The sequence below is a fragment of the Papio anubis genome, chromosome 7 (assembly GCF_008728515.1).
Source record: "Papio anubis isolate 15944 chromosome 7, Panubis1.0, whole genome shotgun sequence".
NCBI classification, from domain to species: Eukaryota; Metazoa; Chordata; class Mammalia; order Primates; family Cercopithecidae; genus Papio; species Papio anubis.
The window spans coordinates 135716083-135735435 of NC_044982.1; the positions used below are offsets into that span (position 1 = coordinate 135716083).

Here is a 19353-nt window from a genome sequence, read left to right on the forward strand (position 1 = left end):
GGCCTCCCAAAGTGCTGGGATTACAGGCTTGAGCCACCGCGCCCGGCCTTTGTTCTTGTTTTTAAGAGAAACAATTCTCGTGTTTTCCCACTAAGTATAATGAAGATTCTTGGGAGTTCTGAGTATAATGAAAATACTTTATAAACTGTCTCAACAGTACCATCTTCCATACATGGCAAGTCCTGACCTCTCTCTTAGGATCTAATTCATGGATCCTGCTACTTACTTGACATCTTGAATGTTTAATAGGCATCTCAAACCTAACCAGCCCCAAAGAGAGCTCCCCAATCCATGTGCAAAACCCACCTCTTCCCCCTATCCTTCCAGTCTTCCCTGTCTTAGCACATGGACTGCTGCTTACTGCCCTCGATAAAAGACGTGGGTTCCCTAAGCTCAGGGTTCTTCTAGAGTGCATCCCTTGCATCTGCCAGTGTCATTTGGCCCTTTTCATGTCTCCCTGTGGAACTGGGGCTCAAATACCAGCACAAACAAGCTGATATCCTGGCTATTGCCATTACTATCAGTAATAAACTGTCTTTCATCTCTGACCCAGGAGTCTCGTGTCTTCTACCAGCATCCATGAGCTATGGCAGGCCAACTTGTTAACATGTAGGTAGACAAAATCTCAGACATTTCGTAATTCTTGACATTTCTGTCTCCACCATGTCTTCCTTAGTTCCAGTCACCATCGTTTCTTTGTTGAACTCACACAACCACCTCTAACTGGTCGTCATTTTTCCATTCTTGTTCCCTACAATGTCTTCTCCATATAGCCAGTGATCTGTTTGGTTTGTTTGGGTTTTTTCTTTTTGAGACACGGTCTCACTCTGTTGCCTGGGCTGGAGTGCAGTGGCACCATCTCGACTCACTGTAGCCTCAATCTCCTGGGTTCAATCGATCCTCCCACCTTAGCCTCCTCCGCACATCACCATGCCCAGCTAAATTTTTGTATTTTTTTTTTTGGTAGACACAGGGTTGCACCATGTTGCCTAGGCTGGTCTCAAACTCCTGGGCTCAAGCAATCTGCCCGCCTCGGCTTCCCAACAGAGAGATCTTTTATGATCAGGTTAGCCACCCCTACCCCTCCCAACTCAAAACTCTCCAGTGACCACCTGGCCTTTTTTTAGGTCCCTTAACCTCTCGTCTCTGTGCTTTTCCCCCAGCTCTTTGCGTGCCTGGCTCTTTCATCATCCTGGCCTCAATGTAAACGTCACCTTCTCAGTAAGGCTGTCTTTGACTTCTAAGAAATGACCCATCCCATCTCCCTATTTTACTTTTACCATAGTAGTTATCAGTATCTGAAATTGTATATTTGTGTTTGGTCTAGTTTGTCTCCTGTAAGAGAGTAGAGACCTTGTCTATCTTGTTCACTAGTCTATTCCCAGTTTCTAGAATAATATCTAGCATATAAATACTCAGTAAATATTTATTGAATGAATGGATGAAAAATGCTGATTCAACCTAGGGAGGATATTAATTGCTCCTAATGCAATTAAATTAAAATTCTCCATGAGTTCTGAAGCACTGTTCAGTTCCACCACAATTAGCCTTTCTTCCTGGGGAGGCCTCTCTCAGCCAAGTAAACTGATCTGGAGGCGGTTCCTTGGCTAAGGATTACCCAAGCCAGGCAATGCCGGCAGAAGAGAGAGGTGGCATGAACATTCTACTCACTGACCGGACACTGTTGATGTCAGATTCATGTGTTTCAAAGGCCTGCACGCACTGACCGGAGCGCATGTCCCACACCATGGCTTTCTTGTCACATCCCTACAAATGCAAAATTACCCAGAGTTATGGCCACTTCAAGGAATGTCTATAGACAAGGCACGAGTCCCAGTTATATAACAGAGACCATTTATTTCCCATTAGCAAATGGTTGACAACACACTTTTCTGAGACTAGCTTTACCTGAGGGCAGTCTCCTCAGTCAGAAAGCCCTTAGCAGCCTAGAACTAGGTCTTGGGATGGGAGGCAGGAGGCAAGGCACTCAGTTTCCTCTTTTAGCTTGTTTTCTTCTTTTGAGCATTTCTGAATGGAGGCAAACCCTTCTTACCCTCCCCCAGGCATCTCCCTTCCCTTCGTTTTCCCTCTTTTCTCTCTTCTCTTTATACTTGCCTCCCTAAGCCCAGAGGGCAAGGCAGGCAGGCAGTGGTGCGTGGTGGGCCCTCTCTAGCTGTGACATTAACGGGTTGGCAGTGCCCAAATGGAGCAGCTGAGAGTCCCAGCTTTGTTTTGGTGTATGGAGCAGCCCTCAGCAAAGCTGGAGAGCCAGGCGCCCCGGGCCATCTGCACCCTCAGCAGCATGCCGGGCTGGGAATCCGCAAACCAGAGGCCCATCAGGGTGCTGCCATTGACGCGCCGGGTGGCTTAGGCAAGTCACCTCCCCGGACGTCTGCCTCAACACCTGTAAAGTCAATGCTGTCTTCAGGTTGCTAACATGACCCAGAGGGTCACAGACGTGAGGGTTTTCCCATTATCCTGTCAAGGCTCTGGGAGCAGTTTGATAAGTTCCTGCAGAGTGGTCATGTTATCAAGCTCAAGAAGTAGAATGTGGACTCTCAATAGTCAAATAGCTTAAATGGTCAAACAGCTTAAACAGTCAAAAAGTAACAGCTTAAAATTGGTGTCCAAGTTATTGGTTTCAACTTGGAGCAGAGGGAGGTGTGTAATGAAGCCCCATCACACATCTGAGGAAGGCCCGTGGCCCGAGTGTCTTTACTGAAAATGTGGGCAAAGAAACCAGAAAGGCCTTCACGTCTTTAGAGGACAAGAAATTGGATGCAGTTTAGTGCTCTGGATGAGACAATATGATCTCCAGTAATAGCAGTAATTTTTAAAAGACACAGTAGAGTCGAGGAGAGAGAAACACAGGGATACCAAGGCACAGGGGTGACACATCTACACATGGCCCAATACCCAGGAAGAAAATCAGGGTCGCTGCTGACTACAGCTCATACAGCCCTTGCCTGGCTCCTAGGATCGATGTGTGGGCAGCCTGGAGCAAAGGTCCCTTAGGTGTCCCAGCTGCAGAAGTCACCTGACAGTATGTGCGTCACTGTCCTGTCTCACCACTGCCTCCTGACGGAGGTGAGACAGGACCCGTGGGAAGGTCAGCTGGCCCAGCTCTCTGTCCCTATTCTCAGGCTGTCCACAGAAAGACTCGCCCCTCCCATTTGCATACACACTGCCAACTCTTTCATCTACTGCTTGCCCCATCCTGGGGAGGGAAGTGCAAACACCACTGTGCACTATGCCCAACTGATAGAGGACGCAACTTCCAGTCAGGCAGCAAAGCCCCGAACCAGGCGCCCTGACTGCTAGTCTAGCACTTCTCTGAGTCTCTGTGGCCCTGTGTGCCAACTCTGAGCTTTCAAAGCCTCTGTTTCTTGCACCCTGTGATGGGAGGGAGGATGGTGGCTGGCAGGGGTGGGGTGGGAGAGTGCCCCACAGGCCCCAAGGCCCTGGCGGCATCACAGCGTTGCCTCAGCTCAGTAGCCATCTGACCTGCCATGCCCTTGTGTGCGTCTCTGATGCTCTCAGATGCTAAGTCTCTGCTATGTATTTGAGGAATGACATTTTAAAATGTGGCAGATATACACCTTGAGTTGCAGCACTCATACAGGAGAACATTCCAGATTACTCTGTAGACTGCTAACATCAGTGGCAGAACAGAAGGAGGCCCTCACAGCTCAGCCCTGTAGCTGCCCACCAAGCCCCCAAGAGGGGCCTGGAGCCAGTGCAGTCACTGCAGGAGCTGGGGGTTTAGTGGGGAGTTGAGGACAATTCCTGCAGTCCCTTCTAGGGAAGTGCCTAGGCTAATCCCATGAATGGACAAGAACTGCCACCATAAGCCTCCTTAGTGGACACAGGAGCCCTAGGGAGTTTCCGTTGGGTCTTTACCCCAGACACGAAGGTGTTTCCAGTTTCTGAGGGGGCCAGGTCCAAGCAGAGGACGTCAGCCCCATGTCCGTGGAAGCTCTGCAGTAGCTGCCCGCTCTCCACGTCCCACAGGGCACACGTGCCATCGCCGCTCGCTGTCAGGATCTGCCCGCAGAAAAGGACAGGAAGTGGGTGGCTGTGGTTATTGCTTCTGCCAGGTGCAGTCAATCAGAGGCTTAACGTTCTGCAGGAAAAAGCAGACTCTACACACACACACACACACACACACGCAGACACACACACACGCGCGCACACACACACACACATGCAAACACACAGACGCAGACACACACAGACGCGGACACACACACACGCAGACACACCTGCTGTATCTGGGTTCATGCACAGAAATCTCTCTCCTATACAAAGAAGGAAAAAGTACATTTCCTACACTCTCACGGTCCTTGAGTTGTGTGTTTATGTGCCTGCCTCCCTGCAGAGCTGAAATCCTGGCGGCCTCATGGTGGTACCTACAGGGCTCTACACACGCCTGGCTCGTAGGAAGTGTTCCGTTAGTCTCTGCTGCACGTTTGAAACCTTTGATGCCTCCCACCACTGTGCGGGCCAGACACTTAAAGTTCTTCTTGGATACTGATGCACATCACTGGGCTGCTTGCTAATACAGAGTCTGGGGTGGGGCCTGAGAGTCTACACTTCTCACAGGCTCCCAGGGAACACTGAGGCTGGTCACAGGACACACTGGGAGCAGCAGGGGTCTAGGCAGCATCTTGTTGGACACGTTCTCTGTTGTTGCTTTTCCCAAGCACAGTGCTGTTCAGAGGCTTCCCAGGACCACTGACAGGTGCAAGAGGATATTCATGCATACACAGGTTCAAGAAACATTTGCTGTGTGCTGACAGTGTCTGCCAGGCACTTTGCTAATGCATGAGGGTTTGCAGAAAGATTGTGTCTCAGTTTCTGTTCTCCCAGAATTCAGTTTAATAGGATTGCCAGTAAGAATGAAACTAACATAATTCCCCATCCCTGTGTTAAACAATTCTGGGACCAGGCCAACTTTCCTGTTACTATGTTAAACCAGACTGAGACCGAGTAAAAATAACTTCACTGCTTGCTGCAGAAAATACCTGCTCCTGGGAGAAAAGACTGTGAATCCATTAGACAACTTAACAAGATTAACAGCTTGCTCATCCAGACTCACTTCAAGACTGTTCCCTTGCTGGGCTCACCAATCCAAAGCTAAAATGGCTTTGCAAGACCCACCTTCAAATCACCAAGCCTGGACCCTGAAATCCTCTAAGTACCCTTCCCTAATTCCTCCATTTTCAGACCCTACTAAGATTCTGCCAGTGCAGGTTCTCCCTTACTGCAGGAGGTCAGATAACCTTAGCTTTGCTTGGTTGCAAGTATTTCTGATGTTCGCTTGGGGAGTTGACATCACCAGTGGACAAGGATCGAAGACAACAGCATGGGTGTCTCACCACTGCCTCCTGACGGAGGTGAGACAGGACCCATGGGAAGGTCAGCTGGCCCAGCTCTCTGTCCTTATTCTCAGGCTGTCCACAGAAAGACTTGCCCCTCCCATTTGCATACACACTGCAAACTCTTTCATCTACTGCTTGTCCCATCCTGGGGAGGGAAGTGCAAACACCACTGTGCACTATGCCTAACTGATAGAGGACGCAACTTCTAGTCAGGCAGCAAAGCCCCGACCCAGGCGCCCTGACTCCTAGTCTAGTGCTTCTCTGAGTCTCTGTGGCCCTGCAGTCACCGGGATCCAGTGACTGGATCCAGGTGTGCACACAGGAGGGTCCCAAATCCAGTGTGGTGATATCTGAGTTGGTCTTCAAGGAAGAGTGAGAGCTGGCCAGGTGAAGGAAGGGAAGGGGAGAGAGAAACTCCAGGGGGGCCTATGTCTGCACTAAATGAAAGGTGAGTCCGTTCACAGGTGGGGACTCAGCCTGAAGTCAAGAGGGCACTCTGGAAGCTTCTGGGCAGGAGAATGAGAAGAGCAAACGTATATTTTAGGAAACTCTGGCGGAGGCCCAAAGAGCCTCTAGATAGCTTACGAGTACAAAGGTCAGCCATAGAGTAAAGGCACATGGGGGTGCCAGGGGAAAGACACGGGGGCGGGGCTGAAGTTTTACTTTTTGTCACTGCCAGTGTGTGTGAGGCCTGGGCTCTGGCTGAGCATACCTTCCTGGGGTTGGGAGAAACGCAGTGAGGACTCAGTTCAGGGCCCTCATAGGCCCAGCTGGCGGCATCACAGAGCCCTGAGCCAGTTGGGTACTGACAGCAATGGAGGGGACCTGCAAGGGAGAAGCTCTGGATAGCAGAGCCTCCCTACTCCCTGCCTTCTGGCTGCTCCACAGGGCCTGGGTGGGGTGATAAGACTGGAGGAAGTGGCTCTTGCAGCGTAAGTGTCTGCAAGATAGCCCTTTGTGGGTGATGACTGATGGCTGAGGAAAGAAAAGAGGAATCAGGCCTTATGTGCCGCTAGCACACAATGCACCCACCGACCACACCACACCTTCAATTTCCAGCTGCTGATAGGGTCTCTCCTCCTCACCCTTTGCCCCCTTTGCCTTTTTCTTCCCCTCTCTCTTATATGTTAGGCCTTGCACATAAAGAATCTCATTTTTCCCCCAGCACTTTGGGAGGCCAAGGTGGACGGATCACCCAAGGTCAGGAGTTCAAGACCAGCCTGGCCAACATGGTAAAACTCCATCTCTACTAAAAATACAAAAATTAGCCAGTTGTGGTGGCTCATGCCTGTTGTCCCAGCTATTCGGAAGGCTGAGGCATGAGAATTGCTTGAACCTGGGGGGCAGAGGTTGCAGTGAGCTGAGATTACACCACTGCACTCCAGCCTGGGCAACAGAGTAAGACTCGGTCTCAAAAAAAAAAAAAAAAAAAAAAAACTCATTTTTTTTTTCTTTTTCTGCAGGGAAGGAACAAATCACAAGGAGGGGAATCTGCTCCCACCCTAGCATTGAACCCACTGGCTGTCCACAGGACCCCCTCCAGCCTTGACTTCCCTCAGGAGGCCTGCATACATCCAATAAGATGACTTAAGCTGGCAAAGTAGCTTATGGACACACAAAACCTGAACCGAAGCTGAATTTGGGTATTAATATTTTGTTAGACGCTTGAATTCCCTTAGTCTCTCCTGGCCCACACCCACTAGTGGTTGTTCCGACTCACCGTTTTCCTAACACTTGCAATAACTTACAGTTTATTTTGAGATACCAGGTCCAAACAATTTTCTTTAAGCAACGACCCAGTCTTGCTCTTTAATTTAGGAAATTTTCATACCATACTGTTTGGTTAAAAAAATGAATAGTTTTTAAAAGTTAAAAGTAGATTTCTAATACTTTTCAATTTTGTGTTTGTGATCTTCATTATAAGTAAAAATAAATTTTAAAGACCATTTATTCACATAAATGCATTAAACAGAACTCCTAACTCATTGTCACTCATTTGTTTTGGAATGCAGAGAATTTGTAGGTTTAATACCATAGTCTCACACCAGCCACCTGAGTTTCTCTTTTATCATCCTAGATCCCAGGGATTGAAGAAAGCTGGAGGTTCATGAGTTCAGTAGTACCCAAACTAGGCTGTGTATCAGAATCACCCATGAAGCTTTGTGTTAATAATAATAAAATTGGCTGGGTGTGATGGCTTACGCCTATAATCCCAGCACTTTGGGAGACCAAGGCGAATGGATCGCTTGAGCTCTGGAGTTCAAGACCAGCCTGGGCAACACAGCGAGACCCCATCTCTACAAAAAGTACAAAAATTAGCCAGGCATGGTGGCACGTGCTTGCAGACCCACTACAGGCCCACCAGCTACTTGGGAGGCTGAGGCAGGAGAATCACTTAGCCTGGGTAGTGGAGGCTTCAGTGAGCCCAGACTGTGCCACTGCACTCCAGCCTGGGTACTAGAGAGAGACCTTGACTCAAAAAACAAACAAACAAACAAATAAATAATAACAGTTAACACTTACTAATATTTACCAGGGACTATACTATTTATATGAATCATCTCGTTTAAGTCTCAGAAAACCTTATGCAGGACAGATTTAATACTTTACTATCCTCACGTGCAGGTAAGAAAAATGAAGCATGCAGAAATTCAAATGCTGTCTAGGATCACTAGCTAGAACATGGTGGATCCAGGATCTAATCTTACTGTCTGTCTCCGGAGCCACCCTTTACCTGCTCTGCCTCCCAGGTCACGTCCCCGCCGAGGTAGCCAGCTGGGACTTCCCTCTATCTCTGGCTAAGCTACTTGTTGGAAAATAAAGCACCTTTTAACCTAGAGGTGCCCCCTTTCATCCCCAACCCTGCCCTGTGGCAACACAGAGTGAGGCTGATGGGTCTCCACAGAGGGGCTTCAGATGCCTGATGGTCGCGGTAGCCCCCTGAGCCTGCCTTCATCCAGCTTAAATGTCCTCTGTTGCTTTGGTTTGCCTCAGGCCCAAAGACATCTGGTTTTGGCCACTGTAGCCAGCCAGTGGCCACAGTGCCCCCTGCTGAACAAGTCTGCAAGATTCCTGGTTAGGCTCAAATATTAGGTGTAAACAACGGGTGCACAATGGCGATATTGCAAGTCCCAACATCCCTCCTATCAGCAACTGAACAACTACCCAGCCACCTGACCTCCCTGCTTCTAACCTCCCCATCCCCCCGACATCAATCACTGAAGCCAGAGTAAACTACGGAAGGCTGTAATCTAACTCAGACACCCTCCTCTTCCAAACAAACCCAAATCTGACTCACCCCTTAAGGGCTCCCGCTACCTACAGGGTCCAGCCCAGGCACTCAGGGAGCCCTGGGATCTGGCCCCACCCACCTCTCGGCTGCCTGTCTCCCACTGTGCTCCCTCACACGCTGTGGCTGCCTGGAGTGGCAGCGGTCCCTCTTCACTGACAGCAGCAAGTCTGTGACCAACCCCTCCTGCTCGGAGCTCCCCAGTTCCGCCACTGTCCAACCATTACTGGTTTTCATGAAGGTCCCTGAGGGCCAAGACTGAGCTTTTGGCCCCAGAGCCATGTGGTATCTGGCAATGTGGGTAGTAGGTACTGAGAAGGTTTGCTGAATAAGTGTGAATAAATAAATGATGCGGTGCTTTCACCACTTGCTAAATAAAACTTAGTCAAACTGTTAAAGGTTGTGTTGTTTTCACTGTAGTGTATTCAAAGTAGAGCAAAGATTTAATATGGTGAAGCATTTTCTTTTTGCGTTGGTTAAAACAGGACTGTAAAGTGAGATGCATGTAGTGCCAGCTCTGAAGCCCGACAGCTCAGTGAAGCTTTACACACATTAGCACGCAGACCAGGGCACAGTAACTGCCTCCACCCCAGGGGGTTCCCTGCTCCACTCCCACCCTCGCCAAGTCAATCAGAGGAGGATTTTCAATATGCCATGTAGTTTATCTCAACTCTATCAACCATCACTAGCCCCAACTTTCTCACGTTATTAAAAGTCATAATAATAACTGATGAGAAACAATGGGAGCTTCCCCTTAGAGCAAACTACTGGAGCACACCCATCTTGTTCACAGAGATGCCAAAAGCTTCCTCTCCTCTCTGCTCCTCTTTAGTGCTCCTCGGCAGGTTAACCTGACACCGGGGGCCGCTTATTTACCTGCATGTCAGAGTTGGTGAAGCTGCAGGCCGACAGGTAGTTAGTGTGCATAGCAACAGACTTCTTTTTGGCAGCCATGTTTTCATTTTTGTCAAACGTCAAGGGATACACAGAACACTTATTATCCAAACCACTAGGATGGAAAGAAAGAAGTACCAAAGGTTAATGCAGAGTAACAGAATATGTGTCTACTTTCCCAATCACATAAACTTTTCAACATATTCTCTTTTTTTTTTTTTTTTTTAAATAGAGACAGGGTCTCGCTATGTTGCCCAGGTTGGTCTTGAACTCTTGGCCTCAAGCAATCCTCCCTTGGCCTCCCAAAGTGCTAGGATTACAAGTGTGAGCCACTGCGCCCGGCCAGTTTGAAGATTTTCAAACCTACTGTAAAACTGAAAAAAAAAAAAAAAAGAAAGAATAGTATACTGAATACCCAGATCCCTTCCCTTAGATTCAGATGTAACATTTTGTCATATCTGCAGGGGCAAATTCTGAACCATTTGACTGCAAACTGCAGATACGACATTTTCCTTCTGAACACTTCCATTTGCAAATTTACATCTCCTAAAAATAAGAACAGTCTCCTATCTACCACATCCTTATCACATTTGAGAAAATCAACAAAACCTCCGTAACATCATTTAATAAGCCAGCCATATTCAATCTTCCCCTATTGTCGCCAGGATCCAGGGCCCAACCAAGGCTCACATATTGCATTCAGTTGTTACGCCTTTTTAAGATCTTTTAATCTAGAACAGACTCTACCTACTGTTTGTTGTTCATGACAGGAAATCTTAAGATTGGCTGTGTATAGAATGTCACATATGGTGGATTTGTCAGATGGTTTCTTAATGGTTAGATTCAAGTACTGTAGAACATTCTGGCAACAAGAGTATCAAGGTGCTACTGTGTACTTCTTTCTTATTGCTTCATGTCAGAAGGCTTGTAATGTCTCTTCCAAGATTGGTAAAGCCAACTTTGATTACTTGGTTAAGGTGGACCACTAGATATCTCCAGGGTAAAGGTAATTTGTTCATAATCAGTGATAATCTGTGGTGTGATATTTTGAGACCATAAAAATATCCTTTCCTCAACCACTTTCATACAGAAACTTTATGAATCAAACCTTGCTTGAATCAAATATTACTTTAGGGGTGCAAAAGGGTGATTTATTTTGATAATGTCTTCCATATTTATTAGCTGGTGTTTTTCTATAATGAAGAATCCTCCTTCCCACTATCACTGTACAGCCATAAATTTTTCTTCTTAATTGTATCATGATCCATTATTATCATTACTACATTTGATGCTCAAATTACCCCAAATTTGGGGCCGCTTCAAGCCAGCTCCTGTTTTGTTTTGTTTTGTTTTATATATGACGCCTATTGGTCCTTGAATGTTCCTTTACTTTCTAGAACAGGAAAATATCCTAGCCTCACTTTATTCTTTTCCCCCCAAAGACCTAACCCCAGCCTTACCCTAAGGTGCTCTGCTTTCTTTTTGTAGGGAACAATATTTAAGATGGGGTCACTGTTTTCTGACGCACTGGGAAAGCCAAGGGTCCCTTCTGCTTTCCCAGCTTCCTGGGAGATGCACAGGTGTATCCTTGGGTAGTTTCTTATCAGTAATTAGCTTTGGCAAACTTGTTTATAGAATGTACAGGGGAGGCTGGGCGTGGTGGCTCACGCCAGTAATCCTAGCACTTTGGGAGGCCAAGGTAGACAGATCACCTGAGGTGAGGAGTTCAAGACCACCCTGGCCAACATGGAGAAACCCTGACTCTACTAAAAATACAAAAATTAGCTGGGCGGGGTGGCACATACCTGTAATCCCAGCTACTTGGAAGGCTGAGGCAGGAGAATTGCTTGAACCTGGGAGGCAGAGGTTGCAGTGAATTAAGACCACACCACCGCACTCCAGCCTGGGCAACAGAGTGAGACTCTTTGTCTTAAAAAAAAAAAAAAAAAGAATGTGCAGAGAATGATTTGCACTTAGACTATGGTAAGGGACAAGCATGCTGTGGACTATGGTCCTCCCTGACCCCTGAGCTGGGATATGTCCTCCCCATCCTGAGTAATTTCTGTTGAGATACTTATTACTTAGGGTTATTTGCACTGGTACGAGAAGCAGGAAGGTTTTGCAGGGTGATGCATCCAGTGCTGAATCTCTGCTTTAGTACCCAACTAATGTTGTGATCTTGGTTACGTATTCATCTTCGAAATCCATGATGACACCTGGCCCAGTGCCTTGCACACAGGAGCTCGTAGTAAGTATACAATACCTAAATGAAAGCTTCTTGGGGATACGGCTCTTAAATGAGAAATACTTGTATATATAATCAATTGACACATTTTTTGGGGAAAGGGGATTGTGCCAATACCATTTGGGTTTTAGCTTTCAAGTTTGGAAACAACTGAGTGAGAGACCCAGGAGCCAGGTAAATTAAGATAAAAAATAACCCCATTATTACCTACGATGACATTTAGAGAATGTGGCATCAGTGCAGGTCTATGTGATAATACAGTTGCAGGGATGTCATACAGTCATGTTTGGGAAATGTTATGTCAGACTTGCCACTAGAAACTCAGATGAATCACAGCTGCTCTTAGCAGTTTTGGGAAAGGTCTGGGAAGGGGAGATGGTACTTCTACCTGCGATAAGGAGTATTAGTTTCATCTTTGACGCTCTCTCATCCACTGGACCCCCACATTTTAAAAAATGCCTTCATAAGTGTTCATACCTTGAACTTCCTCTGCGTTGGCCCCTGTAACAGCCAGTGAGGCAGCCAGGAAAGGTGCTAGCACCTCCCACATGGCAGGGTGGGGAAACAGAGATGACAAAGATCAGGGCGCCAGCCATCCCTCCACTCTGAACTCTGTGTCTGCACCAAGCTAAGTTACCAGAAAGCTATCTATCTGGGCCTGGTAATGCTGCTCTCTTCCTTCCATCCCACTACCCTCATGGGAATTCTTGTGCTGCATTCCATTTAGTGAGGGTAAAATTAAGAAACAGCCACAGCATCACTTCCTCAACTACTGTTGAAGACATTGTTCACTGTTACCATATTTACTATACATTGCAGAAGGGCCTACCCAATATATTCTTTCTACAATTTAGAACTGTGTATCTAATAGTTCAATATTGGACATTGAGGGATTATGTAACACATCCAGCTCTATGCATCTGCTAAAATTCATGTCCAATTAGAAATGTATTACCCTAGGATTTAAAAAAACATGGAGAACTTAAGATTCCTACTGAGTAGTGAAGAACTGACACTGCAGGAGAGGTCTGGTTTTTGCCCTCAGCTACTTGGAAGTGATCTCTGGGCCCCTGGAATGTCCTCCATGGTAAGAGTGGCTTGGTTTGCTTGGGGCTTTGGGCACCACTTTAATGACGTGATTTATGATGGGGGCTTTCGGATGCGTCATATCAGGTCTGATCTCCAGAGGAACTTGAGACTAAAGGTATCTGCCCGAACTTCTAGAGAGACTGGAGACTAAAAGTAAACCACACAGGCAGGGTGTGGTCAAGCCCCAGTAAAACCTCTGCACACCTAAGGCTCAGAGGACCTTCCCCAGCTGGCAATACTCTGCATGTATTATCATACACCGTGGCCAAGAGGAAACAGTGCTGTCAGTGACCACCCCAGGGAGACGATGGCTGGCAGCTCCATGTCTAGATGCCTTCTGGCTTCTGCCCCAGGGGTCTCTTCCTTTGGCTGGTTCTAATTTGTATCTTTCCACTGTAATAAAACTGTGGGAGTAAGTACAGCACTTTCATGAGTTTGGAGAGTTGTTTTAGAGAATTCCTGGGGTTGTGGGGACCCTCAAATTTGCAGCCAGGATCTGAAGTAAGGGGCACTCTTGGAACTGTGCCTGCTAACTGTAGTTGGCTAAACCCCTTTGCACCAACCTTATAATTGTGGCCTATTTCTCCCTTGCTTGCTTTCTCTAATAGATGTGTTACACATGTAGTACAAATATATATATATGTGTGTGTGTATATATATGTTTACATATATATCTTTTATTATAGCACCTCTTATCCTTTTAGGAAGTAGATGGTAATAAATTTTATACAAATACGGGCATCCATCTATAAAGTGGAGACATAATCCACTTTTGAGCTATTTTAAAAATTAAAAAATATGGGCCAGGTGCAGTGGCTAACACCTGTAATCCCAACACTTTGGGAGGCCGAGGCAGGCAGATCACTTGAGGTCAGGAGTTCGAGACCACCTTGGCCAACATGGTAAAACCCCATCTCTACTAAAAAAAAAAAAACACAAAAATTAGCTGGGCATGGTGGTGCATGCCGGTAGTCCCAGCTACTTGGGAGGCTGAGGCAGAAGAATGGCTTGAACCTGGGGGACAGAGGCTGCAGTGAGCCAAGATCGTACCACTACACTCCAGCCTGGGTGACAGAGTGAGACTCCATCTCAAAAAAAAAAAAAAAAAAAAAGTGAAATACATGTATGTGAACATGGGCTCCAAAGGGACATGTGGTCTTGGCCACTGGAAGGAGAATGAGAATATGTCCCCAAAACACCCACCCAAAGGGTGGGGACACTGGAGAAGATGGTTGGTGTGACTGGCTGAAGAGGGCGCCAAAACGTTTGGTTGGGGACTCAGGCTTGTCCTCTCTAAAATAAAATTCTTTCTTCCTGATTATAAAGAGAAAAATTCCCATAGTCCCATCATCCAGAAAGAACTACTATTTTATTTGGTATAGTTCCTCCAGCCTTTATAATATGCCTTTTTTTTTTTTTTTCCTTTTTTTAGACAGAGTCTCGCTCTGTCTCCAGGCTGGAGGGCAGTGGCGCGATCTCGGCTCACTGTAAGCCCCGCCTCCCCAGTACACGCCATTCTCTTGCCTCAGCCTCCCGAGTAGCCGGGACTGCAGGCACCCGCCACCACGCCCAGCTAATTTTTCCGATTTTTAGTAGAGATGGGGTTTCACCATGTTAGCCAGAATGGTCTCGATCTCCTGACCTCGTGGTCCGCCCGTCTCAGCATCCCAAAGTGCTGGGATTACAGGCGTGAGCCACCGCGCCTGGCCTAATATGCCTCTTTTTAAAAACATGGCTGAGATACTGTGGCAGAAATATTTTGAATGGTCTCAGAACTGTTCAACACAGGGACCAGGAATTATGTCGGTTTCAGTTCTCATTGCCAAACCTGTTAAACTGAGCTCCAGGAGAATAGAATAGAGAATAAGTCACACTCTTCCTAGTAATCTTGATGCCCTTTTCACATAGTGTAATTAAGAATTTTCCTTTTTAATGGCTGTATGATATTCCATTCAATTCATGTACCACAATTCACTTAAGTTTTCCTGGATGGGTATGTTGGTTCCTTTTTTCTTTCCTTTTTTTTTTTTTTTTGCTTCATTTTATTTTTGAGACAGGGTCTCACTCTGTCACCCAGGCTGGAGTACAGTGGCATCATCACAGCTTACTGCATCCTTAACCTCCCAGGCTCAAGCAGTCCTCCCACCTCAGCTTCCAGAATAGCTGGGTCTACAGGTATACCACCACACCCAGCTAATTAGATTTTTTTTTTTTTTTTTGTAGAGACGAGGTATTATTACCACATTGCCCAGGCTGGTCTCGAACTCCTGGGCTCAGGTGGTCCTCCTGCCTCTGCCTCCCAAAGTGCTGCTGGGATTACAGGCGAGAGCCATCACGCCTGGTGTTTTTTGCTTTATTTTTAAAAATACTACAATTAATGTCATTGTCCATATGGCTTTTCTATGTTTTGGATCATTCCTTTCAAATGAGTTCCTGGATGCGGAGTCACCAGATCAAAGGCTATCAGTTTTTCAAGGCTTCTGACAGATATTACCAAGTTGCTTTCCAAAATGTTTGCAACGTTTATAGTTCTGCCAAAAGCATTTGAGAGAGGAGATAGGTTTGAGAGATGAGATAGGTTTGACATACTGTCAGTTTGTAATGAAAATAATTATGAAAGAGAGTTTTATGGTTCTTTTTTTTTTTTTTTTAAAGAGATGGGGGTCTTGCTTTGTTGCCAAGGTGGACTTGAACTCCTGGGGTCAAGTGATCCTCCCACCTCAGCCTCCCAGGTGGCTGGGATTACAAGCAGGCACCACTGTGCCAGCTTACGGCTTCTCCTTTGACCAGGTTCAGGGAAGGATTTAGCATGCTGCTTCACAAGTAAACTACAAAAACTACGAGTTCTTGTTTGTTTGTTTGTTTTTGCTAAGAGAACAGTATTTTATGGTTAACACAAAATCTGAAAAGCTGCTGTAGCTCCAACTTACCCACAAGCAATGGCACATCCCGACGGGGCATAAGCACATGCCATCACCCACGTGCAGGGCATAGTGACCGCGTGCTCCTGAAACACAGCACAGAGTGGACAACTAGCACTTCCACACAAAACTCTTTTTTTTTTTTTTTTTTTTTTGAGATGGAGTCTCACTCTGTTGCCAGTCTGGAGTGCAGTGGCACAATCTCAGCTCACTCCAACATCCGCCTCCCGGGTTCAAGTGATTCTCTTGTTTCAGCCTCCTGAGTAGCTGGGATTACAGGCATGTGTCACCACGCCTGGCTAATTTTGTAGTTTTAGTAGAGATGGGGTTTCACTATGTTGGCCAGGCTGGTCTCGAACTCCTGACCTTAAGTGATCTGCTCACCTCGGCCTCCCAAAGTGCTGGGATTACAGGTGTGAGCCCCCGTGCCTGGCCACAAAAATCTTAATGTTTAAATTTCAGAAAATAAAATCACCAGATGCCTAATGAATTACATTCTAGTTTCAAAAGGAAGTGGTATAGGGTAAAGATGGGCTCAAGACTTATGAGGGGACTCTCATAATCAACTTTATGTCACATATTCGACAAGTTAAAAAGTTCAACTAGCAAAAGCAAAACAAAACAAAAACCCTTCATGTTTTACTTCCTTCTTAATGTCATACTCCCTTTGTTCTTCTGCCTGAGTATCAGGGCCCCTTTGCTTTGAAAGGTATGCCCAAATCTCCTTTCAGATACATACGTTTCCTTGTTTACTCTGATTTCCATTTTCAAAATACACTCTGGAATGACTTTTTATAGATGTATTTTCAGTTTGTTTACTTGTGAGTCTGCAAGAGCCCGTGTCCACTGTGGGACCTAAACCATCCCAGGGAAGGTATGAATGGGTGCGGGGAGGGGAAGGCGATCTTCAGTTGTGCTCACAGACAATGAGAACTGGTAACATGGAAATATTAAGAACTAAGCATGACAGTCCCTGGCTTCTGGCTTCACAGGGAGAACAAGAACCACCGTGGGCACCAGCGGCTGGCCTGCATGCGGTCGCACATCTTGGTGGTGGTGGAACCAGGACCAGGGTCCACGTCTCCCATGGGAATAAGACCTCAAGCTCAGATGTATTGGAAATATGGCTCTGTTGTTTGCATATCTGCGTGCAGGAGGACAGGGGTGACTCAGCCAGCCAGCAGCCAGGGACGGGCGCGCTTAGTTCTTCATGCTTCCAATGTACACTCAAGTGCTGGTCTTCTTCTCTGTTATAATTATATGTGTTTTTGTGGGGAAACACAGGCCCCAATACTGCCTGCCCAAATACTACTGTCAATAGCAGTCTCGTAGGCTTTCAGAGGCCAAGAATAATCTACTGCTCTCCAGAGAACGAGCTGAGGTAGCCACTGTCAGCACAGGGTATCCCGGGCCCCCTTCCTCACAAGTAATGGCTGTATTCCCTGCCACGGGCCACAAGTGGCACCCTTGGCTCCCCAGAAATCAGTCTGTGCTCTAAGCCATGATAAGGTGTAAACAGAAGCAACTACACTCCTGCACAGTCCAGAAGATGCTGAGGAGTGCTGGGAGAGACGGAGGCTTCCAGGGAGCTAGGCGCTGTATAGCAAAGCCCTGTGCAAATTGTTAAGCTGTCATTTGTATTCCCCAGGGGACTGACCATTAGGGACTTGACTCTACAAAATGATTCTGGTCCCTCACTTGACCAGGTCATGTCACCAGCTGCTTCCCACGACAGTGACTAAACACATTAGACAATGCGGAATATGGCTGCTGTTCACTATGAGACAGAGACAGGTCTCATGTTGTTCACAGCATAAAGGAAGGCTTTCTAAAGAAATATAGGAATTCTTATTTAATACACAATACTCTTTATTGTAAATGCCAATGCAATGCAGGTGTGCCAGCATACCTGCACGTAGGTTTTGGTCTTCAACTTTCATTAAGAGCTAAAATTTAAAAGTTGAGCTGTGCATGCCCAGGCCAGACTTGCAAGGGGATCAGACTGCATCACAGGGTAGCTCTGCCCAATTCCACTGCAGCCTCATCTTCCCCACCCTCCATGCGTTCATTCCCACAGGGCTATGGAGTCCGGTCAAACAGAGGGGAGGGAATGGAGGATTTCGGTGCCTTTTATCACTCAGAAGACAAATAGTACATGTAGTTGCACACGTGGACGCAAGTTTTCCATGCTCTGCCCATTTCTGTGTTGGTACTGGCAGCCCCTATAGTGGCTCTAATAGTCCTCTCGGGGTGAGAGGGGAATAAAGGCTGCAATGGGCTGGCTGAGCTGTTCAAACACGGATGGGCCATCCCTAGAGAAAACTGCTTGCAGGGACACATGGAGAAAAATCAGGACAGGGCTGGGCAGCTGGACCAGAGCACCTTTAACTAGGCTGGGGTTCTGAAGTGCCTAAGGTGGCTGGGAACAATGCCTCACCTTATTCGTGGTGAAGGAATCCCACACGATCACCTTCCCATCCTGGAGGGAGAAGAGCAAACAGTTCAGAGGTTGTCAAGTTCTTACATATTACTGCTGAGAATTCCTCCTAAAAGCTGTGTCCAGCAGGGCAGTGTGACGTGGAAAGCCGGAATGAGGATCTGGATAATCAAGACCCCCTAACCTTCCATAAAAAGAAGCGGAGTGAGTGCGGGAGGGGCTGGATGTCCCAGTGGAGCCGAAGGATCTCAACCTTACATTCCTTGGAAAGATACAACAACAGGAAACAACACGCAGACACTTCTTTCATACCATTTACAAACCATGCACAAACTGTTGGTACACTATCATCACCCGCCATACCCTGAATGTCAACAAATTATACAGAGGAAAGATAAACCTGACATTACCTTTAGGGACCTGACAGGTAAATAATAAATCTTTTTCTCCTACAACATCTCCGCTACTTTGTCCTTTCTCCCATTTGCTTTGGAGCCCATGGTCCCCACGGCACCATCCAGGAACCCCTCTCCCCATTTGCTGTCCATTTCTCTGCCAGGGACAGCTGCGGAGGGGGGCGGAATGGGCCTGAGATCAGTCTAATTCCTCCAAGGGCTCACAGATGTCACAGCTCCAGCTCTGACATTTCGCACCTACGCTGAGAACAACGTGCAATATGCGCCATCGTGGTGGGAACCCCTGTGGGCAGCTGTTCAGTAAGCAAACAGCACTCCCTGCCAGCTTTCCACGCAGAGCTGGCCCTGCCACAGAGAATGCTGCCACTTTCACGGCAACCCAGCTGTGGCCTCCCGTGGGTGTGGGTTGTGACTATAGCATCATCTATTTGTAATGAAAACCCATCAGAGGTAAATCCATGTGAGCCCTGGTCCCTGCAAAGCAGTCCCCTGCCCAGACCGTGGCATGCAGGTTGCTGGGCAGACAGTGGAAGAAGATCGGATCCTCAGGGACGGGAAATCTACAGCCACTATGGCAGGCTTGATTTTGTAATAACTCAAGCCATTTGGGGCCAAATTTTGGTGAATGAGGTGGCAGAGATATGGATGGAAAACATCACTTAAGGGCAGAAGCAAGATTGG

At 47.0% G+C, this 19353-nt stretch overlaps 1 protein-coding gene across 1 annotated transcript in view; it reads right to left on the reverse strand.

The window, feature by feature from the left end:
- Positions 1-966: 966 nt before the first annotated feature.
- The window catches only part of LOC116275838 (guanine nucleotide-binding protein subunit beta-5-like), a 43753-nt gene continuing 25366 nt past the window's right edge, over positions 967-19353 (reverse strand). The window contains exons 3-7 of the mRNA XM_031668675.1: positions 18257-18298; positions 15829-15905; positions 9547-9679; positions 3901-4044; positions 967-1767 (exon numbers count right to left, since the gene is read on the reverse strand). Of these exons, the coding sequence (XP_031524535.1) occupies positions 1615-1767; positions 3901-4044; positions 9547-9679; positions 15829-15905; positions 18257-18298 (549 nt within the window). The 3' untranslated portion in view covers positions 967-1614. The remainder of the gene's footprint in view (positions 1768-3900; positions 4045-9546; positions 9680-15828; positions 15906-18256; positions 18299-19353) is intronic.